The 23,886-nt window shown below is 42.3% G+C and overlaps 1 protein-coding gene across 3 annotated transcripts; it reads right to left on the bottom strand.

The window, feature by feature from the left end:
- Positions 1–14,337: 14,337 nt before the first annotated feature.
- On the bottom strand, positions 14,338–21,748 carry LIG4 (DNA ligase 4). 3 transcript variants are annotated; one of them, XM_031466305.2, is made up of 2 exons: positions 21,620–21,748; positions 14,338–18,169 (listed from the first exon to the last, which is right to left on the bottom strand). In XM_031466305.2, exon 2 carries the CDS (start codon positions 18,018–18,020, stop codon positions 15,486–15,488), a length of 2,535 nt encoding a protein of 844 aa, XP_031322165.1. In that variant the 5' UTR covers positions 18,021–18,169; positions 21,620–21,748; the 3' UTR covers positions 14,338–15,485. The 3 variants fall into 3 exon arrangements, with proteins under 3 accessions (XP_031322165.1, XP_010984336.1, XP_031322164.1); XM_010986034.3 differs by having other exon boundaries at positions 14,338–18,249; positions 21,620–21,736; XM_031466304.2 differs by lacking the exon at positions 21,620–21,748 and adding an exon at positions 21,469–21,556 and having other exon boundaries at positions 14,338–18,249.
- Between the last annotated feature and the right edge of the window lie 2,138 nt (positions 21,749–23,886).

The raw sequence follows: 23,886 nt of genomic DNA, 5'->3' as shown, positions 1-23,886 counted from the left end.
AAAGGGAGGAAAAAGAAAGTTACATTATCATTAAAATGGCATGGGATTTTCTAAAGGTTTCCTTAAAACTGCTGGCACATATTCCTTTTAAAATTCCTTTTAAAAGTGTGTTTGTAGCTCAGGCCACAAAAAGGAAAGGGCTGGGACTGGGAGAACTGAACATCTTCAGATGCCTTAGGTTCAGGCAGGCAGTGAGATGCCGGATAAGAGCACGCACAGGTGAGGGACGAAGGGCAGGCAGGGAAAGCCCACGTGCAGAAGGAAAGGAGGAAGTACGGGGTCTGAAGATTTGGGGCCGAGTAGCCACGCAGCCAGGGGCTGCAGGCGCCTTACAGGAAATGCAAATACTCAGGAAAAGCAGGGACTTGCAGTTCGTGTGCTGAAAGTGTTGTCCATCCCTTTTCAAGATGTAAAATGGAAACGTTCTTAAGATAGGTCTTAAATATACATGGTTTTATCCCCAAATTTGGAAAGTACGTTTTAAAGGCTGAATTAAGCACTCCCAACCCCAATTCATATGCTGAAGCTGCGTTAGAATGTGACTGTACTTGAGAAAGGCCTTTAAGGAGGTAATTAAGTCATAACGAGGCCCTTGAGGTGGCTCTAATCCAGTCACTCTGCTTTCTCACCGGAAGAGGACACAGAGAGAGACACGAAGGATGCGGGCCCCAAGGAAAGACTGCGTGAGGACACGGGGAGAAGGCAGCTGTCTGCAAGCCCAGGGGAGAGGCCTCAGGAAACCAGATCTGCCAACGCCTTGATCTCAGACTCCCAGCCGCTAGAGTGAGAGAGCCCACAGCAGCATCAGGGGCACGTGCCGTCAGCACGGCCTGTCACCGCGGCCACTGCCCGTGACCGCCTGGCTGCGCGGGGTCTGCTGGGCTTTCCCGCCGTACCTACAGTCCTCTGTTCCTTCTGTCCAGACAGGCAGGAATTCGACCTCCCTGAATCTCAGTTTTCTTCCTCTTTAAAATATGGACAAACCCACCTCAAATCCTTTTGGAAGCAATTCTACGAAGTGGTGTTTTCATTCCACCGATGGACCAGGGCAGCTCCCCTCTCGTCTCCACTTGCCTCGAGCAGAACGGGCGGAGCTGCGCGTTCGCGTGCATTTCACTCCCCACTTCCAACACCGAGAAGCGTCTCCCAGACCCTCTCCTGCTGCGCATTCTCCACGAGCCTACTGACTTTGATTTCAGATTCTAGCCCCTTCAGGATCTCCCCGCATTTTCTTAGGCAAAGAAGTGCTGTATTATAACACCTGCCACGTGATACAGTCTTCAAGGGCACTAGAGTCTCCTGTTCTCTCCCCAGTGAACCTTGTGGTCGCGTCTATTTAAAAATCTAGAAAATAATAAAGGCAGTAAATAATTTTGATTACCCCTTGTTCTCCTGTTCAGCTTGCATAAACCATAGTGCACCTGGAGCAGGGGGAGGTGCCCAGTACACGTAGTTCTTCTGCTTTCCCTCAATGTTGTCTTTTTTGGCAGGTCTGTGTGGGCCAGGTTTCTGTTGATACATCGCAGAGGGAAAATAATGCTTTCAAAGAAACCATGAGGGTTGAGAATGAAGCTGGAACTGAGTGTTTTATTTTGGGAGAGGCTCCTGTGAGACGGGGCTTTGTGTGGGGGCCTCTGGGGGTGCCTGCCTTACTCTGCCTTAGCCTTCACCTCTCAGCCGTTCAGAGCCTCAAACAGAGGCGAGCCCTTGGGACCTCTTCTCAGGTTGTTCCTGGCACACGCACAGCTGTGAGCATGGATGTGGCCTTCCAGCCTTCCAGGAAAGCGGGCGAGCTTTCCAAAGGCCCCTGTGGTCACTTTCTTCCCCTGCCACTCCTTGTAAGTTTTCTGGTTAGTTTGTAAATTGTGCCAGTGTGATCTTGGGTCAGGTAGGGGAGACGTTAAACAGCTGCCCCTGATTGTTTCCCATGAATGCTCGCAGGGGTTGGGGTGCTTGCCTGGGCTATGTCTGAATCCAGCAAAATTAAAATAAGCCTCACATTTGGCTTTTCCAGCGAATGGCCAGATAGGCCAAATAGTGACAACTCACAGAGAAAGGGGCTTTGAGGGGCTCCAGCCCTGTCTGACCCCTCCAGTGCCTGTGGGAGGCTGGTGTTCACTGTCCCTGGGGAGGCTGCTTTGCAAGGCTGCCATGAAATTAAGGAGGGGAGGAAGGGCACAGGGCAAAAGAAGATATTGCAGAGCTCGCTCCTCTTACCAAAACTCAGCCATTTGCATTGAATAAACCTTCCCTGGATTTTTTCAAGCCTTTAGTTGATCACCAGAGTGCTAACCAAAAGTTGGTCTTGACAAGTTTTTTGTCAGTGTTCTTGTTTTTATGTTTTCCCAATGACGTCACTGGATTTCAAATCTGATTTTGTATTCTTACTTTTCAAAAACATTTCTGTAGAGAGGAGACAGGAAGTTTTATAAGCTTCAGGCCTCACAAATATGTACCTGTCCCTGGTGCTAAGCAACTACTTTAAGTCCTTTACAGGTACTAACTCTTTTAATCTTCACCGGAACCCCATGGGGTAGGTCCGTATATTCCCAATGTTACCTAGAAGTGTGTTTAATTTCGGAGGTACTAAGGGAACAGCCCGAGGTCACAGAGCTGCTTAGTCACCTCCTAGCCCAGAGCCGTCCAGCCGGTGGTGTTAGACCCGGGCACTCCGGCTGCAGAGTCCAAGCCCGCAGCCGCCAGCCTAACACAACCCAAAACTGGTAGCAGGTGCTTCCTGCTTCTAACAGTTCCCAGCCTCCACTGTGAACGTGCAAACCACCTCATTTCTGTGGTTCGTTTTTGGATATTTTCCAGAGTTAATTTCAATTCCTCCTTCTGTTCATTTTTTGTTAGTCCAGACTTTTTTCCTTCGAAATTCGACTTTATTGCCCTACCATGAAGTTTTTTTTTTCCTAAACATCTATGAGAAATAATCAGTTCCATCAATTATTCATCATCAGAGTCCTATGGAATAATATTTACTTAGCAACTTTGGGGCATTATTAACTATTTCTTATCAAACACTACTAAGATAAAAATACAAATATCAGAGTATAACAGTACACTGATAGCTAATCAGTTAAAGATAGGCATTCATTATACACCTCTGTAAATTATAACTGAAGTGGGAACCCCCCCAAATATAGGTAAAAGGTTAAACTTCCCTGAAGGAACTATTAAGACTATTATAGCTATAGATAAAAGAGAGAATGCTTAAGCACCACATTTTTTGGTTTAGCCTAGAAATTCGATAGGAGTCCAGAGAAAGGAAAGATTAGAGGAGGATGTAGGAGAAGGTGAGAGGGGAACGAGCCACAGAAAACATGGTGGGGATTTCCAGGCAGAGGGGAGGGTCAAGGGTGCTCTCGAGTCTCTATAAAATAAGGAAGGGTATACAGAATAATGATAAATATGTGTTTCCCGGTTTTTTACTGAAATGATTTATTATGGACTGAGGGGTCACTGGAAAACCTGTTGATTAGAACAAAGATTTCATGGTGAGAAACTGAAGCATAAATTGAGCGTTAAAGAGGAGGCCATGGTGAATAGATGATGGAGATTACTGGTAAATCACGAGTGAATGTTCCATTAAGGTTCGATCTTGCATAGAATGCCCGGACATGGCGTTCAGTGGTTTCTCAGTCCCAGGACACTATTTGTTCCGGTGGCTCTCTCCCTTCTGATTCTTATTTGTTGCCCTTAACAGGCACAAGCTGTTATCTAGATTTTTGATTAACACAGAAATGCTAAACTGTACCTTGTCATTAAGCTCATCCTAAATGTTCCTGAGAGGGGATCTTTTGTTTGTTTGTTTTGTTTTTAGCAGGAGTATCTTGTTTATTGAAGTATAATTGATTTACAACGTTGTGTTAGTTCCTAGTGTACAGCAAAGTGATTCAGTTATACAGGTACATATATATATATATTCTTTTTCAGAGTCTTTTCCATTATGGGTTATTACTGATATTGAATACAGTTCCCTGCGCTCTACAGTAGGTCCTTGTTGTTTATCTATTCTATATATAGCAGTTTGTATCTGCTAATCCCAAACTCCTAATTTGTCCCTCCGCCACCCCCATTCCTCTTTGGTAACCATAGGGGACATGCTTTCTATGTCTGTGAGTCTGTTTCTGTTTTGTAAATAAGAATCATATTTGTATCATGTTTTGTATCATATTTTGGATTCATTTGTATCATATTTTGGATTGCACATATAAGTGATGTCATATGGTATTTGTTTTTGTCTCACTTACTTCATTTAGTGAGATAATCTCTAGGTCCATCCATGTTGCACAAATGGCATTTTTCTGAGAGAGGACTGAAGAAACCAATAATCATGTGACTCAGTTACAATGCATTTGATGTACATGGCTAGCTTCATAATTTATAGTCCTGTTATTTACACAAAGGACACATGGTGAATTTTTTTTTCTTACTTTATTCTGATATACTGTGCTACAAAATCAATTCTTTGCTTAAAGAGCATAGAAAACGATGTACATAAGGCTTACTCTCATTATATCCTATTCATTCTGTTCTGCAGTCGGGCCAGTCAGCCTCTCCACATCAGCAGAAGGACTGGAGTGCAGTCTATGTACCACAGACCCTATCTGGTATCAGCTGGATCATCAATGAATTAGAACCAGATGGTACCTAACAACTTACAGTTTGAAAAAAAAGTAACTTCCATTTTTCCATTAGTGAAACCCTATGAAATACGTGAAGGAATCATTAGAAAAGGAAGCTGACAAATTAAGTAGGCCATAATAAGAAATGTACATATCTTAGGAATTTCACCAGAAGAGAAAAAAATAAGATTTCTGATTTCAGTGTCAGTGTTCAGTGTCTCATTTTTAAGTTCATTACCAATTTCACTTTCCTGGAATTTTCCCCTCAGTGCAGAAGTACTAGAAAATTCAGAAAAACACAAAGAAAAGGAAGCACTCATGATTATTGCACTTACATATAATTGGTGTTCATATTATACTGCATGTTGTTTATATCATTTTGCATACATTGCATGCTATTAAACCTTCTTCCTCAATAATTTAATAGCTGTCTTTCATATCATTATATGAACTAATTTATTTTACTTAACTATTTAGATTGTTCCCAGTTTTCTCCTATTGCAAATATCACGGTAAGCATCCTTACACATATATCTCTCCACATGTATGAAATTTCATTTGAAACAGTGATGCTAAACATACTAGGCCCGGAGAAATGTCGCCCCTTCGTTCTCACTATTTTCAAATAGATGAGGGTGATTAAAATTATGCATATCATCTCCACCTCTCCCAACAGGTGTTTGATGGTAACTGATAATTAGCAACTGCTCCTACAGTGATCTCATTTACACTAATTAACAAAATCAAATAAGGTGGAAATTTATTGTCCTGTTCAGTGAATCATGAGTCAGGCCGCTGCTCCTAACAAGGTAGGCATTTGAGTCTGGTTGTTAACAGACCGTCTGAAAAGGCATTTTGCTGACTACCTTCCAATAAACTTAATCTTGGGAGACAATAGTATAAGAAATACATCAGCAAGTTTCTCTGCTAAAAAAAGGTTACGCTGACTTTACATGAGGATTCCTGTGTATACAAAGGGGGAAACTCCTTCAATGAAGCCGTTCACGTTGAAGGAGACCCAGGAGAGTCTGGGGAGCCACCATCATCAGACGCTTCAGGGAGGAGGAGACTGTCTTCTCCAAGACAAACAACGCTGCTGAGTGGAGGCTAAAGCCATTTGGCAATTACTGTGCCCTTTAATTTTCCGTATCCTCGTTAATCTAGAGTATCCATTTTGAACAAGCCAGATCTTACCTTTTTATCTATATTTACAATACTAGGGCCAATATCCGAGTGTGTTAAAAAACAAAAATCAAAAAACAGAGAAAGCGGTGGGTCTCTGTTGTCATTAGACAAGGCTCTTAGAATTAGCACTTATTCCTGAAAAACAAACACAAAACATAGCTTGAATTTAGCTTCTTTAGCTCTCGTGGCAAACATAAATGCCGGGTAAATTTAGCCATCATGAAAATGTGCCGAGACGACAGTCAAGGCTTCTTAATCTAGGCTGTTTCGATGAAATGTAATCCCTTAACTCCAACAAAATTTCAGTGTGATTAAACTGGTATCACTCATGTACATTTTAAAAAAATAAACAGACATTTTTATTTTAAAACATTTTATTTCTGTGTACCCAATAACAAAAACACCAAAATCAATATAAAAATTATGTTTGGTTTCTTACCAGAAGGATAGTTACTACCAGTCACATACCCAAGGCAGTAACATTTCTTACACCCCGAGCAGTCATGGCAGGAACGCTGGGAAACACTGAGGACCACGGTGATTACAGTCATTAGTATAAACAGGTACTTCACCCACCGGTCCTTCCTGTTTTCAACAGAACTGAGACCCCCAGCCTCCCTCCCGGGAGGAGCCGCTCTGGCCGTTGCCGTGTGGTCTGGAGGAGACGGGGTGGCGTGTGTAAGCATACTGGCGTGTGCCTCCCTTAAAAAATGTACAGTGAAGGAATCCTCACAGTGTCCTGCAGATTTCTATCTGTCATTCTACTTGATATATGTCAAAGATACTTCCCAACTGATAAATATAGAAACGCCTTTTTTTAAAAATAGCTTTACTTTGTCAGCAGCTGATACACCTTCATGTGTGGAACCAAACCTCTGTGACATCTAAGTTATTTCTTCTCTTTGTCAAAGTGCAGCTTTACAGTAACTATGCTTGTACATACATGTTTTCCTATATGTGTGACAACCTCTGAGAGACAAGTCCCTGAAAATTCAATAGCCTGGCCAGAGCATAAATACATGTTGAAGTTTGATACCTATTGCTATTTCCCCCAATGGAAGGTCAGTATATACATGATATAAATATTTGCCTTCAAGAAAGCATGAGAATATCTATTTTCTCACGTTCTTATCAACACAACGTAGTCTCAAAGCTTTGGTTTGCAAACATGGGAGCAAAAAGGAAAATACAACTTGCGTTTGTCTTTGTTATGGATGAGGAAGATACCGTTTTATAAGTTTAATAGCTGTGTGTTTTCGCTGACCTGTCTTACGTGTTTTTGAACATTTTTACACACAGTCGTATTTGTTATTTATTTCTAGCTGACAGCCTTCCTCATGGAAGCTCTTCATATGATAAAGACAAAAGTCATTTTTCTGCTGTTTTGTTACAGATGTTTTTCCTGTGTCATCTCCTTTGATTTACGGTGTTTACTGCAGAGTGTTTTTGTAAATGTTATAAATTATATTTAGCAACCTTTTCTTCTCTGGCTTCTAGTTTTTGCTTTGTTTTCAATACTTAAAACACCCTTCCCCTAAATTTGGATTCTTTTATGGCTTTGTTTTCTTTTAAATATCTGCTTTACCTGAAATATATTTGGTTTAAGCAATAAGAGTAGGTTCCAAAATGAGTGTCTGTTTTCTAGATGACGACACAGCTGTCTCCAAACCTCTTATTAAATAATCTATGTTTTCCTCATTGACATGAAACATCACCTTTGTTAAACACGGAAGTTCACGTTGTGTCCATCAGAATTTGACAAAGCCAAGTCCCATAGCTTGGAATTAATTACCCCAGTATGTCACCAACAAATACTTTATCCAGAATGATGCTGAGTTAAAGACAACATTGTTATTTAAATCTAGAGATTAGACTCCAGCCGCTAACAGGAAAATGTCACCTTAGGTAAAATCAAGAGCTATATTGACATTTAAAGACATTTGTGCTGTCAAAGGATAAAATTATATTTATGGGACATGATTTACACTTCATTCCTAGAGAAAAAAAATATTGTCTTATACCCAGTTTCTTGGTTTCTTTAGCTTTTTGCAAATCCCTTTATTGTCTTCATTTTATCAGACCCAGTCCAAATTACACAGTGACTCATGGGCCAGAGAAAATCAACATATAAATATAAATAATAGAATTTTTCTATAAATTAATTTTACTTCTTCGTAATTAGTAAAACTGTATTGTGGATTCTTGCTCCCTCCCCCCTCCCCGCTACAAACAGTGTTGTAAAATTGGAAGAAATTATTCCAATCTAGCAAACTTATCCCAAAGCAAAATCCACGGTTTTCTTGATCTTAATGAGCCAGTTTATACAGCGCCGTATCCCAGCTACCTAAAACCAGCTTACGCCCCTGACGCCTGTCTTTCTCATTATAAACGTTCCAACTTATCAAAAATCATTCAGTGTCGCTGGGGTCTGTGAGGCTGGGCTGTGGTAGCGAGCCAGGAGGGTCACAGCGTGGTCTTCCAGAGCGCTAATTAATAATAAATAGCATTTACACAGGACTTGACATCATCAAAGGACTTTGCAAACACTAATTAACCCACAGACTCACCCTCGTAAAGGAAGTAAGCAGGAATTAGCGTTTGTTTTATGAATGAAAACCTGGCTTACAATAAAGCTGTGGTTATGCATGGTCTTTTGGAGTTTCTCACAAGTAGTATAATGTCTTCTTTCATTACATTTTAGATGATTCTAGGACAGGGTTTCTCAACCTCAGCATTATCGACATTGTGGTCTGGATAATTACGCGGGGGCTTTTCTGTTCCCTGTCGGGTATTTAATTGCATCCTTGGCCTTTGCCCACAGGATTCCAGTCACACCACCCACGTCTTGACAGTCAGAAAGTCTCCAGATGTTGCCAGACCCCCGAAGGGCAAACCCATCCCTAGCTGTGAGCCGCGTTGTAGGAGAAAGGGCGAAAAATGATGGGGAACGCCCATTGCCAGGTTTTCCCTACAGACGCAGGGCTGTCCTCCCCTTCGCATTCTGTTACCGCTGTGTATCACGGGGCCTCTGCACCTGCTATTTTTCCTTCCCACACTACACACAAAAGTAACGGTAAGATGGAGTGTTCTAAGCACGGTTCTAATATGTCGGAAACACACACACACACTTAGTCCTCACAACTGGATAAACCAGGTACCATCGTTACTCTGTTTTATGCAAGAGGAAACTGGGGCTCAGAAAGGCTGCATAATTTGCCCAAATAGAGAAGTCTGGGTTCAGACTCAGGCACTTTGATTCCAGGGTCCATGCTGTCAACAGCTGAGTTCTGTCTGTAGGTATGATTTTTCCAGCAAGAAGTTTTTTCAGCAGTGGACACTGTTATTTTCATGTGTGTCAGAATAAATTCTCTAAAAAACAGCAGTGATACCATGGAGAATGGAAGCAGAAAGTCTAAAGAAAATCGGCACGGCAACACTGTGTGGACGTACTCCAAACAAACTGCGAGGCACTCAGTAAACCCAAGGCACACCGACACATGAAAGACCCACAACGCGCGATTCATATCCTCAAAGAGCTGATCCAAAAGATAACATCAGACAAACAGATGATGAGGCAGGAAATCATAAGGAACACCGAAAATTCTGAATTTCTGGGTGGTGGGGAGAAAGAGTTTTGTCATGACCAGGGCACTAGGGTAGAGCATACGGTAGCAGTGGCATATGAGCTGTGGCTTGAAAGATGAATAGGATTTGAAATTCGAGGATTGTCATAGAGGAGGCTCACAGAGGGCATTTCAAATAGAACCAGCCGGGTAGGCACGGAAGTTGAAAAGCTGAAGTGTAGTAAGCCAGCTTGGCTGGGATGGGCTAAGCAGAGAGATAAGATTGAAAGATTGGTTTGAGGTCAGGTACCAAATGTAGTCCAATCCATCTGGATTTTTTTCTGCTATAGAGCAAATGAAGGAGAAAAAGGAAGTATTTCTTTAGCGCCTTGGGTGCACTAAACGCTGGTGAGCACTTTGACACACGTTATCATTTAATCATTGAAGGGTTTCAGAGAGAGGAGAGCATGATGAGATGTGTATTCATTATCAACTGCTGAGTTTTCAACTGGAGACTCAATTGAGGAAGTGTCTGCTTCCCGCCCCCCGCCCCCCTGGCAGCATTCAGTTTCTTGCTGCTATAGGGTCCATCACAGCTCATGTCTATGCAAGTCAGAAAGGAGAGAGAAAGAGGGGGAGAGAAAAGGAGAGGAAGAAGGGAGGAGGAGAGGAGAAGAGAAGAGAGAGAGGCTGGGGCAAGTCTGCTACTAAGGGCACTGTAATTATGGAATGCTGTCTATCTTGCCCCCTCCTTAGGTTCGCAAGAGTCTCACGCCATTATATATCAGCAAAATACAAAACTCATTGTCACATCAGGTTTAGGTGCAGATGAGTTTCCTGGTTAAGAGCTGTTAAGCCCAGCTCTCCATCCATGGACCTGCAAAACAGAAGACGCAAGTTATCTTCACTCAGTACACCCAACGCGTGATGGTGAGGCCTAAGGTAACAGCTGTAGATGCTCCCCTTCAGAAGGGAGGGGAAATACAGGGGAGAAAGGAGTCTCTGCCCATAGCAGGTCTGAAATCCAGCCAAGTGGATGTTGGGAGTTCCTGGATTCGCTTTCAAAGCTTGGAATAATTCTCTGTGGCTCTCTGGACTCATGGCTCTGCCCTCTGAGTCATCTTTTATTTTCAGGAGAGAAGGCATATGTTTGCAGCTGTGCAGGCTTCTGAGGCTGCTTCCTGCCAGCAGAACTTTGACGTTTTCCCTCCATCTCTTTTCATTTTAAACTCTCTCTGTTCCTTTCAGGCTAAGCTGGCAATGTTTCTGCTGAAATAATTTTCTCAAGAATCTTGTGGGTCTCCTGAGAATTTCGGAGTTTGGGGTTCACTCCTTTAGGCAGAAGTCACTTGACAGATTTGTTGAGACCTTCACTTTGACCTCCTGCTGAGATGCTCAGAGACAAATAACATACTAAACCTTGCTACGAGTCCTAGATACAGTTTGAGAGGATCTGAGAGGATGCCTTGAAACAACCCTTTGTGAAGTTGCATATCAGATCTTTAGGTATTTGTGAGGCTAGAGCAAACTTTGCACAATCACACCTTCAGATTTTACTGTATAAGACACTTCTGAAGGAATGTCTGAATTTCAGCAGCTTTGCTATCTGGAGAGGCTGAAAATTTTTTTAAAAATCATCAAATTGTTTCTTTTTGCTTATCAGGCAAAAACAGATTTTTGTGTGGCTCTGAGGGAACTTACCAGTTATATTAAAGCTACTGTGAACCTCTTATCCCCCACAAAAAAACAAATAAAAATGCAGATTTTTGTTTGAATCCTTTTGCATTTTCCTATAAGCAGCGAGAAGCCAGGTGGCATCACCGACACTACGCGTAAACTTCCTTAGCTCGATCTCCAAGGTCACCACCTACACGCTCTTTTTACATAATTTCAGGAGACAACTTCACAGAGCTTCTGCCACTGCAGGACAGCGATCCCCCTCCCTCCCGGTTCCAGTGTTTGTTCCTCACCGCCTCTGAGCCCTGGTTGGCAGTGTCCCTGCAATCCAGATTCCTACCGCCAGTCTGCTTGTGATTTAGGCTTTCTGTATTGTGCTCCACAGATGTCTTCCAGACTCCCCCCAGTACCCACTTCCAAGGCCACTTGTTAGGTAATTGTTGAGCAGAACCCGATTCCGGAACCAAAAATATATATTCGTTTTCTATTGCTAGTTTCTCATGTGAAGAAGACACTCAGGAACCGTCGTTTCCCCACTCCCGGGGCTGTTGCCAGCATTCAGTTTTTTGAAACTGGGGGATCTACGGCCACTTAACTTCTTTAAGGCCAGGAAAGGGAGAGAGAAAGACTCTTCCAGCTCAGTCTCCAGACACAATGGAACCAAGACAAGCCACGCCTGCCCTGTTGGGTCTGAACCCCTATGCCGCACTGCACCACTCAGGTCTGCGTTGACTCGCTATAGGGCAGTGGTGACTAGAGCAAGACTCATAATATTTAAGTCCAATTTTTGGTTTTTTATTAAGTAAATTCATTTTAATTTTCTTTAAATGAATTATGAGAGTAATTGGCAGAAATTTAAAAATAGCATACTGTATCACATTTGGAAATTATCATATATTAAAATATGCTAGAATGAACTGTTTCAGCATCGAGAATAAATAAAAATACTTTCATTTCCTGATTTTTAGTTTTTATAAATTGTACTTCAAAAAATCAAGTGGATTACTTTTTTTAATTATTGTGGTGTTTTTGTTTTTTTGGTTTTTTTTTTCCTCTACGAGGCTAGAGATAATGTTTGGAGTTCTTATTTGCAAGCTCTATTCTACAAATAAAAATGCTGGGGTTATGAATAGTGCACTACTGCCAATAAATAAAAGGCAAGCTGGATATGACTGTCGGTATAGCTTCTCTTCTGTTCAACTCTGTTTTGGAACTGCTAGAAAAAACTCGGTATCACACACAGGAAGTTTATCAGATGAATACAGTTTATTAATCTGGTGACAATTACCTTATAGGCATTTGTAATATTATTACTTGTACGCTCATATTACTTGTTTTACTTTACCCAATGTACCTTATTTTTCCTTCTTTCACTGAAGATACATTATGGGGAAAATGAAGTTCTATGCTACTGACAATAAAAACAATCGGAGACCGAATAACGGTCCTCATCTCCACATCCGCGGGGGGGCGTTCAGCTTAAAATTGCTGAATTTTTACCCAGAGGCTTTTAAATGACTCCATTTTCAAGGGAACATTGTCTAATTTATCAATGCATACATACAGCCAGAGACATTAAAGCAATCTCTAGCCTTGGGTGGAAACATGTTTGTAAAGGCCAGAGGCCCCCACGCGGTCGGGCGGGAAGATGCTCCCTGCCTGAGGCCGACCCTGCAGGTCCCCGGCCGCCGCGTCAGACCGGGCGGCGCCCTCGCAGCGCCTCCCCAGCGGTCAGCGGTGCCGCATTTCCGGGAGACGGGAAGTCATTTACAGAAGGAGACGGAGGGGGAAATTATCATAATTACTCTTACTTTTCTTGTGGGACTGTAACCACTGCCCCCCTCACCCTAAAACTCTTGCCCCAATCATTGTAAAAACCATTATTAGAATCATAAGGAAGAGGAGGTACCTTACTCAAATTATATAAACATAAAAGCTAGAGAATGCATAGGGCTGAATGGTATTTTTGCCTTTAAGTGTTATGATGCACATTTTGTAATAATTTGAAGGCTTGAATTATTCGCTGAATTCACTTCACTTCGATCTCTTGCAAGGGTGTACCTTCAACTTAGCGAGAGCTGCGATTCCTCCATCAGCAAGTAGAGACATCTCAGAAGCAGTGGTGCTCTTCATTAAGACGATCTGGAGCATTGACGGCTTTACAAGCATTAATCAAAAACGAGAAACAAAATTTCAACTACTGATATTCTTGAGAACTCATGAGTTTCAGTTCGCTTACTGGTCTCATCGCATAGCAGGAAATATTCTAACTCTGACATAACACAACACCTCCTCTTGTTTGAGCAATAACCCTGTGCCAGGGCAGTGTTAGGTTTGGCTTTTGATCACGATGCGATGCTTTGTACATTGTCTCAGTACTTAGTGGTGGCCCATTTTTAGAGGAGATTAACTTGAGGGTCACTTTTCTAACGTCACAGAACTCTCACTAGCAGAACTTTGTGCTGGTGGCTTGCTCTCCGAAAACGCTGGCTTCCTTTCACTCCCCACCTTTATCTGGACCTTTGATTTCCTTTGTCTCTATTGTCCCTATTTTGCCCATTTTTAAATCCCATTCCCAGTCCTGGAAGGACTGCTGGTGGCTCAGTTTTGAGAATTGATCTGGATTGTGCCTCCAGGTTCGGGTGGGGGGCTCTTCCTCACCTGCTCTTGTGCTGCATGAAACCCTTCCCAGTTTCAGTGGGTTTTCTGTCTGAACTTCTGTGCTGTCCAGGAAAGACCTGCTGACTATTTATGTAGTTTCTGGTGTTCTCGGGATCTTCAGGACCTACGCAGTCTCTCTGCCTTCTTCACACAAATACTGCAAGTCTTGAGCTCTCCTGTTTCCCTCACCTCTTGTGTGTTTGGATTCTCGGGGGCACCTCATTACCTGGTCCTGTTGTGAATGTCGCCCTCGGTGTTTCACTACAATCTAGTTGTTCTTTCTGGTTATTTTATACTTATTTGTTACACTACAAATATATATTTTCTACTTTCCTTACCATCAATAACCTAGAATAGTAAATGTTATTATCTTTGGTGGTAAAATTATGTTTCTTTTCCCTACACTACACTTACTTACATTTTGTCATTTTTCTCAATAGACATTATATAAAAATATACAAGTTAAAATTTTTTAATAAAGCTCATTTAGTAATATGAAATACAAAGGACCTTAAATAGGAACTGACTTGAATCAGTTAAAAATTACAGTGAATCAGTTAAAAATTACAGTATCTGGCTGAAGTAAGTATTCTAAATTGTTTTAAAATAAGTACAAGAAATTGTTTTAATAGTACATTAAATATTTTATTTAAATTAAGAAATATAACAAAACATACATTTGTTCCACTGTTTGGATAAAATTTCTAATTACCTACAAATAATCTACACATTATTTCTCAGGTACCAAGTTCCAAGTATTTCATTAGTGTCATGAAAACATATTTTTCAAAATGTATAGGCTATATTCCAAAATCTGGTATATTTTGGTATTTATATGTTTGGTATGTAAATCTAGACATAATATATATACATGTACACACATACTATCCACACTTTAAATAACCCAAGGATAAATAAAAGTCACTGTAAAAAGTCAAAGCTATTAATTCTCTGTACAGAAAGCTACAACACACAGGCCACTCCAACACCTGTTTGATACCTAGGAAAACCACTCTTTGTGAATGCTATTTATAACGGGGTACAAATTCACATAAAACGTTTTCTTTAAAGCCGCTCTGTTTTAGAAAACAAACATGGGCTAAGTATTTTTAAAATTGCAAGAGATTTTAAAAAGCAAACTGATGTAATGTTAAGTTTTTAAACCATTAAATCTTATTCAACTTCCCGTGATTTAGCTAATAGCATCATTAACAAGGTATTTATTCATGAGCTTGAACTTAACTTTAAAAAAGTTTACATCTCACATATCAAAGAGGAATTTTAGCCTTCAATTTAAAAAAATAAATTTTCACAAGCCCAACTGTAACAATTCTGATTTTTTCCTTGCAATGCTTTTATTAGATAGAAACTATTATTAAAATTTTTATTTGACTTTCAGAAAAATCCTGGTTAGGTCAATGCTTTTAATGACTTTAAAAGCTTCTAAACGTACTTTATTAATATCTGAGTCAAAATTTTAGATTTCTGTAGGGAGATTATAATTTTAAACTGTTTATTTCATCTTGGTTATAAAAAATCATCAACTACTACACTGCTAAAAAAATTTTTTTTCTCTCTTGACTTTAGGCCATTCAGTGTCTTTCCTGTATCAGAAGTTAAAGTGATTGTGTTTCTATAGTTAATAATAATACTGTTTAAGCACAGATTTTAAGAGATTAAAAATAAAATGCGATTTAATATTTTATCATTCCAGCCTGTTGCAGTAAGTCGGCCAGATAGGAAGCTTTCCTCAATAGGAAAGCTAGCTTTAAACCAAATATTGATTTTCCTCCTGTAATTCACACTTGTCTATTGATTCAGTTACCCAACATTCTTGTAGGATTTTAAACTTTCTCTTAAGAGCTCTTCGAAAAGCTTTAAAATCTGCAACACGACTACGATCTTCCCCAACGATTACGTGTGACACGCCCTCGGCTAAACAAGAAACCACTTTTGCTCCATGAAATCGAAGCTCCAAGGCTGTTATAGCTAATCTTGTTCCCTCGATTTTGGTACTTAAGTCATTAATAACAGTGTACAAGTCCAAATAAACAGTGTGGCTTCGAAACATACTGAGATGAGAGCTGTCCCAGGAATAGCGGTGTTCTAAGTCAGCGATCACAGCGGCCATCTCTCCAGGAGTCTGTTCCCTAGGATCTTTAATTCCTGAGAATACTTCCTTCAGTTGATTCAAATCTGTGTCAACAAAGTAACTATCACCATAGCAGTCATACTCTCGGGCAAAATGCTCTCTTGTTGATGGGCACATGTGAATCATGACGCGAGGCTGCCAGGGCACACAGCGTTTGGTCTGGAAACACTCTAAAAGCCACTCAGGCTTGACGACATCATGCTTATTTGAAGAAATTATGTTTTTCACTCTAATGTTCTGAGCCCCTGCGATCACGCAGTATGTGTCTGGGCCTGGATTCTGTACTATGTAACCACCAAATTCTGCAATTCTGTTCTCCAGATCAGGCTTTGGGTGGCCGTCTGTTCCACTCATAACACAAAACTCCACATCTTCAAATATATTAGAAACTTTGCTTATGTTAGAGAGGTTAGGTGCTTTTAGGTGCTCGATAATTCCAATGACTTTCTTAACCTTGGGGGCAGCTTTGCGCTTTTTCTCTTGCGGTTCGTCATCACCACCTATGTGAAGGTGTTTAGATGCGAGCTTTCCAGATGCTTGCCCCCGAAGTTGCTCCAGCTCATCCAGGGTTGTGCACTCATGCCACTCTTTGTCTTCTCTTATCTTTTCAATTCGTGGAAAACGCAACGTGCAGCCAGTTTTATACATGTCACTGGGGACGATCTCTGCGGCCTTAACCTGAACAATGACCGAGTGGCAAGGTTCAATGTACACCTCTGGCTTCTCTGTTCCACATAAAATGCTGCTGGGCGGAGCCTTCTTGTGAAAAGGCTTCCAGTGTTTGGCCAATTTCAAACCCAGGTCATACAGTTCTTTCATGGTGTAACCTGAGCCAACACGACAGAGAGTATGAAACACTGATGGTTTTTCCCCAGAAGTGGGCTTCTCTGCCACAGCACACAAAAAATGAGACATCATTCCACCCCGTGAACCTTTACCCCAATAGCCTCCGACAATCAAGATGTCCAGTTTGTCCATCAATTCATCAACATACTCTGGTTTAATTTTTAACCATCCTTCACCTCGTTTGTCTGGCTTGTAAATAGAAAGAGGATGCTTTACCATGATTCCCTCTTCTCTTTTATCTATTGCTTCATTCAAAGCATCAACTACCTCTTTCTTAGTCTGGGCTTGTGTCTTCTGCACTATTTCTATTCTACCTGGGATTGGTGTGAAAACACTATTCAGAATTTCATGCCTGTTTCTCAGGGTCTCATGTCCTAGCTTTTTATTATTAACCATCAACACATCAAAAACACAGTAACAAGTTTGCAGATCAGAATCTTCAACCATTCGTTTAATATCAAACTTATTCCCCTTCTGCATAAACGTTTGCGTATGAGGGTTGTAGGCCATCATCTCACCGTCCAGGATACAGTTCTGCACGTCTGGCTTGAATGTACTGTGAATGAACGGCGTCAGAGAGCCTTCCTGTGGGGAAGCACCAAACTGGTCCTCGTAGTTGTACCCGTTTCGCGAGAAGTACTGGTACACATCCCCGTCTTTGTGCATCTGCATGCGCTCGCCGTCTAGCTTGGTTTCGATGTAGAAACTCTGGTGTTTCATGTCCTTCTCGATTCGCTCAATATCCGCTATGGCAGCCAGCATTGGTTTAAAGGCTGAGAATAAAGTGATAGAAATGTCACTGAGTCCGACCAAAGGGTCATGCAGCTGCCTACAGACTTTCTCCAAATCTGTGGTGACACTGTGCAACTCCTCCGCATCATTATGAAAAATAGAAAATATAGTCTTCTGACTAAAACCAAGCTTGAGGTCCTTTACAATCATCCGTATCAGCCACTTCTGTTCAAGTGCTGAACTCTGAGTTATAAGCTGAAGAACACTCTTCTTTACCAGGTCCTTCCTTTTGGCAGAATTATTGCTGGCAATGGAGTCTAAAATGTCATTTACTTGCTGGACGGTTAAACTGCCTTTCTGCAAACATCTGGGCTTCAACACAAAGTACGCAATCATCGCGAAGTCTCCGGCGTCTGCACGAGCTCCAGTAGGCGTCCTGTAATTCAGGAGCTTAAGGGCGTCCTTTCCTTCTCTGGGTAGGTTAAGCAGTTCAATGTAAAGCTTAGCAAGCATAGTCTCTTTGATTCCATAGGCCATTCTCTCTCTTTCCAGCTGAGGAAGGATAAGTCTCATGGCTGGATAAAACGAGTCTGTGACATCTTTTTGGTTCTTATGAAGGGCATCGTGAAATTTTCTCCAAGAATCTAAAAATTCTTTGAAGTGTCTGATTTTTTCTGCCCGTCCTTTACTTTTCTGTATTCGTTCTAAAGTTGAACATAAATCTGCAAAAGGAACGTGAGAGGCAACAGTTTGTGAAGTTTGGGAGGCAGCCATAGAAGCGATGGTGAATCTTCTGGTTTATCTAATAAGGCAAAAGGAGAATAAGTAAAAGATAAAATTCAACTAAATGTTTACTGTACAGAGAGTGTCTGGTTGATAATAAACGTCTGGTCATGTTTGCCAAAGGAAAGCAGATCAATGCTATAAATGCTGTCTCTTTCCAACCTCTACAATGAATGCTAATCAACTACTTTGCGTCAATGTCATTTCATTTCTGGGCTTCTGAGGTAAAGGCTTTCCTAATATTTCTTTATCTTTCAGACCACCACCCAGCACCAGAAACAAACTTCTTAAAATCATGTTTTTAACAAATTGCTAGCTCACTAAATTGAAATTTGGCTGAACTGAACTCCTACATGGATAGGGCCCTTTCCCCGAAACAGGCACCCTCTTCTCGCAGACGAAGCCCGTGACCGTTCGCTGCGCCACCTTCACTGCTAGCTGCGCCAGACGCCTCCAGCACTCAGGACCCAAACCAAAGTAAGCTCCCCATGAAATTCTCACTTTCCCCATCTCTTTTAACTCTATTTTCATAGTTACTTGGAGTTTTATAAATTTAAATTCATTTCTACACTTTTTGGGTTGATATTCCAGTAATCCTCAAACTGCTTGCTGACTATATACGAGCCAGGCACTGTGCTATGGGCAAGACAGTATGCTTCCACCTTAAGAATACATTCTATAAAGAAAAAGGAATGTAATAGGAACAACTATAAAATGCTAAGTGCTTTAACAAAAATATAACAGAAGTAAAATTTTATGAGACAGAGCTTTTCACTGAAGTACCTTCCAAAGTCAGAGAGGAAACAATGCGGACCTTGCTGGGCTAAGGTCTAGAATATTCGCTAAAATGGTCACCACAAACATGGAATTTCTTTGACGTTTTAAATATCCAAGCAAGTTCTATTACAGTCTGTAAGGTATCAGAGCCAAAATAACATAGTTTAAAGTATGTAACCCTAAAATATACTAACTTTTCCAAAAAAAGGTTTCAGTAAAATACCTCCTCTAGGAATTCAGCCAGTTCTGTCTTGTGGTTTCAGACCCCTGCTGGCACATCCCCACACAGCCCTGCAAGCAGGGGGCTGAGCAGCTCCCCAGGGAGCGGGGAGATCCTGTGGTGCAGAGACCTGAGATCCCCCACCCCGGCAAACAGCAGAGCAGCACACGTTGCCAGCAGAAGGCTACACTGCCTGCTGTCTAACACGAGAAATCAAACGGCTAGACACAATCCACGTTTACTAAAGTGCCGGCCTCCTGAGGTCAGAAATCGTGTTGTTATTTTGCCACTGGCTCCTGGCACAGAGTAGGTTGGTTTGTGCAATGAATTATTGAATACCTAGGGTTGATTCCTGGAAAAGCACACCAAGGAAGGCCAGGAACTAAGCACAACACGTAGGCACGCACACCTCCCCAGCACGAGCGGTGGGGTTCAGTTTGGTCACAAACACTCAGCAGCTACGACTGCACTGGGAACATGCATTCGGGGGTCTGTGGGGAAAACAAGCTTCACTTCTCTGTCTGATTCCTGACAAAGGAAACCCAACATCTAGACCAAGAGATAAACCCATGAGAGACCACATCCAGAGTCTTTTATCTTTGAATCTAGGAACTCCTTCCCCTCACTGTGTCTCATTTGCATAACTGACTGCACCACCTGGTCAGGTCTGCTCACTGCCCTACCTCAAAACAAGCTTCCTCCAGCTGGCGCCTGACGGGATATAATGTCATGTGTATGATTTATATATAATATACATAAAATGAAGTAATGAAGTGCAGAAATAGTTCTTTGACTGTTCAAGATTGGCATACAGTTTCTGGTCCATCTGTACACTCTATATGGTCTCAAAGTTTCCCTGAACAAGTCCCAGGCAAAGACTCAAATTACTTTTTATAATGTTGAAACCCACATAATACACATGTGAATATACATGCATCATAAGATTGCTATAAAGATAAGGATTCCAATGTTACTATAAAATGAACAGACAAAATATTTTTACTTATTAAAACTGTACAAAGAATTCAAATATTAGGATTTCCACTGTTTTGGTTTTTTTTTTTTTTTTACATATGCTTTAATTTCATTTCCTGGATTCTTAAGATTTTAGCTGATGGTTTCTATTTGTGAAAACAAAAACAAAAACAAAAACAAAAACAAAGAAGTCTGTGGTTAGGGCTCAGGCTCTGGAGTCCACTACATCTGAGTTTAAATGTAGACGCTGACGCTTAACAGCTGTGTGGTATGGGGCAACTATTTAATTTCTCTAAGCTTTGGTTTCCTTAAGTGCAAAGCGGGGTTTATAACCATGTAGAAACTAGAATGACATCCGACAGTTTACAAGGTGCTTAACACAGTACCTGGCAATTAATAAGTCCCTGAACAATTTTAGTACTATAATGCATGTTGATCCGAACAACATTGAAAACAAAAATAATACAAAATACTAAACCTGTAAGAAGAGAGGGGACGCTTCATTCTGACAATGATAAGCAAAGCTTTCTAGAGAATGAATAGTTAGCTCAATAATGACTCATCGTCCATTCAGGTGCTGCCTTTATCGTCCTGATGACAGCAAAACAAACTAGCAAGGCTTTGTTCGGTGAATATGGGAGATTCAATGCTATTTTATTGGAGAGAGAGTGGTACCCCTGAAGTTTCTTTCATGTAACCCTCGAAAAGACAAAGGGCTTACAGGATCCTACCTTTCACAGAACGTTGTGATATTCTGGGAGAACCTCAGGAGAAAGAAGTGAGTGGTGAGCAAAAGGGAGACGGCTGTGGGATTCAGAAAGTTAACGACAGGCAAGGCGTAAGAAGAGAACAGGACTCGCTCCCAGCCCGCACTCGCTCCAAGCCCGCACTCGCTCCCAGCCCGCACTCGCTCCCAGCCCGCACTCGCTCCCGCCCCTCAAGCCATATACACGCCTGCAAAATCACTGGAGGAAGGGTCCACATCACTCCTCCGCCCCAGCCAAAACCCTCAACGGATCCCGAGTGAATTCTCCGGCTCCGGGCAAACCCATTGTCTCTCTGAGCCCCCGGTCCCCTGGTGGGGTGGCCGCGGGAATCGGGCAATTCAAGCAGCCGACACGGGTCCTGAGAGGCAGAGGCGGGGAAACTGCAGCCCCCTCCCCACGCCCCAAGGGTGGGGTCTAGAGCAAGCGCCGCGGACCGGAGCCCGGCCTCCGAGGCAGCGCGGCCGCCGGGGTGCCGTGCCCTCACCTGGGGGCCCCTCACCTGGGGGCCCGGAGGCGGACGATGGCAAGGACTTTCGGTCCCGGAGAACAAGGAACCTGAACTGGACCGCAGCATTCGCTGAGCTGAGAAGACGCGGCACGGCCCCGCCTCTCTGGCCACCCCTGCCCGAACTCCGCCCTCCCAGGCTTACCCTGGGTCCTCTGCGCAATCCGAGTCCCCCTCCGCCCCGCCAGCCGCCGCACGAGCCTCCAACCTGACGTGAGGCCCCAGACGGCGCCGCCAAGCCGGAAGCAGAGCGTGGAGAGCCGGTTCCGCCAGCTGCTCCCTGCGCAGGCGCACTCGCTGTATGCGGGGCGGGAGGCCCTGACCTAATAAGGATGATGCGCGCAAGCGCCGTCGCCACCAGCCGGCCGAGAGGCTGTGACGTCAGGGAGGTGATTGGCGCAGGCGCCGAAACGGTTGGGCGGGCACTGGGAGGACTGCCCACCTTGCTGGGCTGCTGAGGACTCAAGGGAGCAAAGGTTACAGTGTTATTACAAACACTTCTCCCGTTGGCTGCAGCAGCAGCGGCAGGTGCTTTTTGCTAGCGGTTGACTCAATAGAGTGGATTTCGTTGCTGAGAACCCAAAACACTTTGTCCACTGCTCGCTACTGGGACTTTGAGCCTGAGCCCTCTCTCTGCTTAAAGTGCGGTTAGCAAGGGACAACCTCTCAGAGTTCTGCTCCCAGTGTGTCAACAGTGCTGCCAACACTCATTTCCCCGGCTAGTTGTGAAAGCGCCCAGGGGAGAAGAGGGCATCTTTCCTTCCAAAATGTCTGCTCTGTCATTTAGGTGGAAAAACAGACTTTTGCAAAATTGTCTGAGACTGTTTTTCCTATTTTTCATGATGGTGAAACTTTGATGGGAGTTTGTTTCCTAACACATACATAATACATAATTCATAATAATACCTAATATGTAATTCATAATATAGCCGTAAACAGTTGCATACTCCGAAATCAACTATGGACTCTTCCAGTATCTGTTCAAGGATTCGAAATTATTCGACAAAACTTTACTGAACACTTGTTATCATATTGGAATTGTGCTATCTATCAGGATTGAGAAATGAAAACAAACCCAAACCTTATGTTCCAGGAACTTTTGATTTCTCCCAGTATTCTGCTGTGGTTTCTCCTCCTCCACAATGGGGTGGAAATTATTCATAAAGTGTAAGAGGAGACAACTTTTATAATTATTTCATTTTCGTATAAATATTGTTGCTTTAAAATGGAAGTGAAATTTTGCTACAACAGGCTCTGAGAAAACATTTTAGAGCTGTTAAGTGCCCTTAGGAGTTGTCTAATGTACAAAAAAAGTCTTTTTACGAACTGACACATATTAATTCACAGTACTAGTTTGTAGTAAACCTGGATTAGGGCTCCTCCTAGCCCCACAAAAATTAATTTCATTGTTATGTCTAATTCACCTATGTTATCTGAGTATTTCTCAGAAATCACCTATGGGTTGTAAAGTCACATGATGCTGTTTTGTGGGTAATTTTCATACTTAACCATTTAACTTAATTGTCAATTTACTTTGGAGGAGCACATAACAGTGTTAAGTTAGAGGATCCTCCACGTCCCCATATTCGAGATGGCACTTGTCTGTGTACATTTTCGTACCTTGTTCAACATTTACTAAGTTCCTACATTGTCGGAGACTGTACGTTGTATTAGTGATGTAAGAAAGGAGACTGTAATTACCAGACCAAACTTCAAGTTGATTCAAATCCCAGTCTCCAATTTACCATATGACTTTAGCCTTTCTAATGCTTGGTTCGAAGAGAACCAAGAGTTTTTCATTAAGTATCTGCTGGAGTTACTTTATTAGTTTATTTCTGAAGTGGTTGGTCTGCCTTGCTGGGTGGCTCTCGTGATGGACAACAGGCACCTAGTATCAAGAGCCTCTCTGACCTGGAGCTCTCACTCAGTTAGCAGATCCCGTGTTTTAAAAAACATGGCATTATCGTCTGTGTATATAAAACAGAGAATAGGGAACGACAAGGGTGGCGACAGACGTTTATAAAGAAACAATTCAGTACAACTTGGTGCGCAGGGGTGTTGTTAGGGGAACCAATGACGCTGCAGGGAAGCTAATGACCATTTGTGTGGTCACTTCCAAGGCCCTGGGAAGGGCACTAGCAATGTTCCCATGGTCTTGCGCTTCTGTAAAATTTGCAAAAGCGTGATTTTGCATTCTTTTTCTTTAAAAGCGTCTAAATGGTACAAGTCTCGGGCCCCATAAAGCAAGCATCCGCCTGTAACGGTCCCCCTGACAAAGGCAGGAGCGAGTCGGGGATTAGACAAAAAGAATACAGTTACGGGGGCGCTTTAAGTGCTGGAACTCACTCCCCTAACAACCCTGTGAGGCAGACACGCTTTCTTCTGGAAGAAATGCGTCCCGCAGGCTCTCAG

This window comes from Camelus dromedarius, chromosome 13 (genome assembly GCF_036321535.1).
Source record: "Camelus dromedarius isolate mCamDro1 chromosome 13, mCamDro1.pat, whole genome shotgun sequence".
NCBI classification, from domain to species: Eukaryota; Metazoa; Chordata; class Mammalia; order Artiodactyla; family Camelidae; genus Camelus; species Camelus dromedarius.
Note: the sequence above shows the minus strand (reverse complement) of the source record. Positions and strands in the feature narration are given on the sequence as shown.

Coding starts and splice junctions, on each gene's coding strand:
- LIG4 (XM_010986034.3), bottom strand. CDS start 18,221: ATGGCTGCCTCCCAAACTTCACAAACTGTTGCCTCTCACGTTCCTTTT.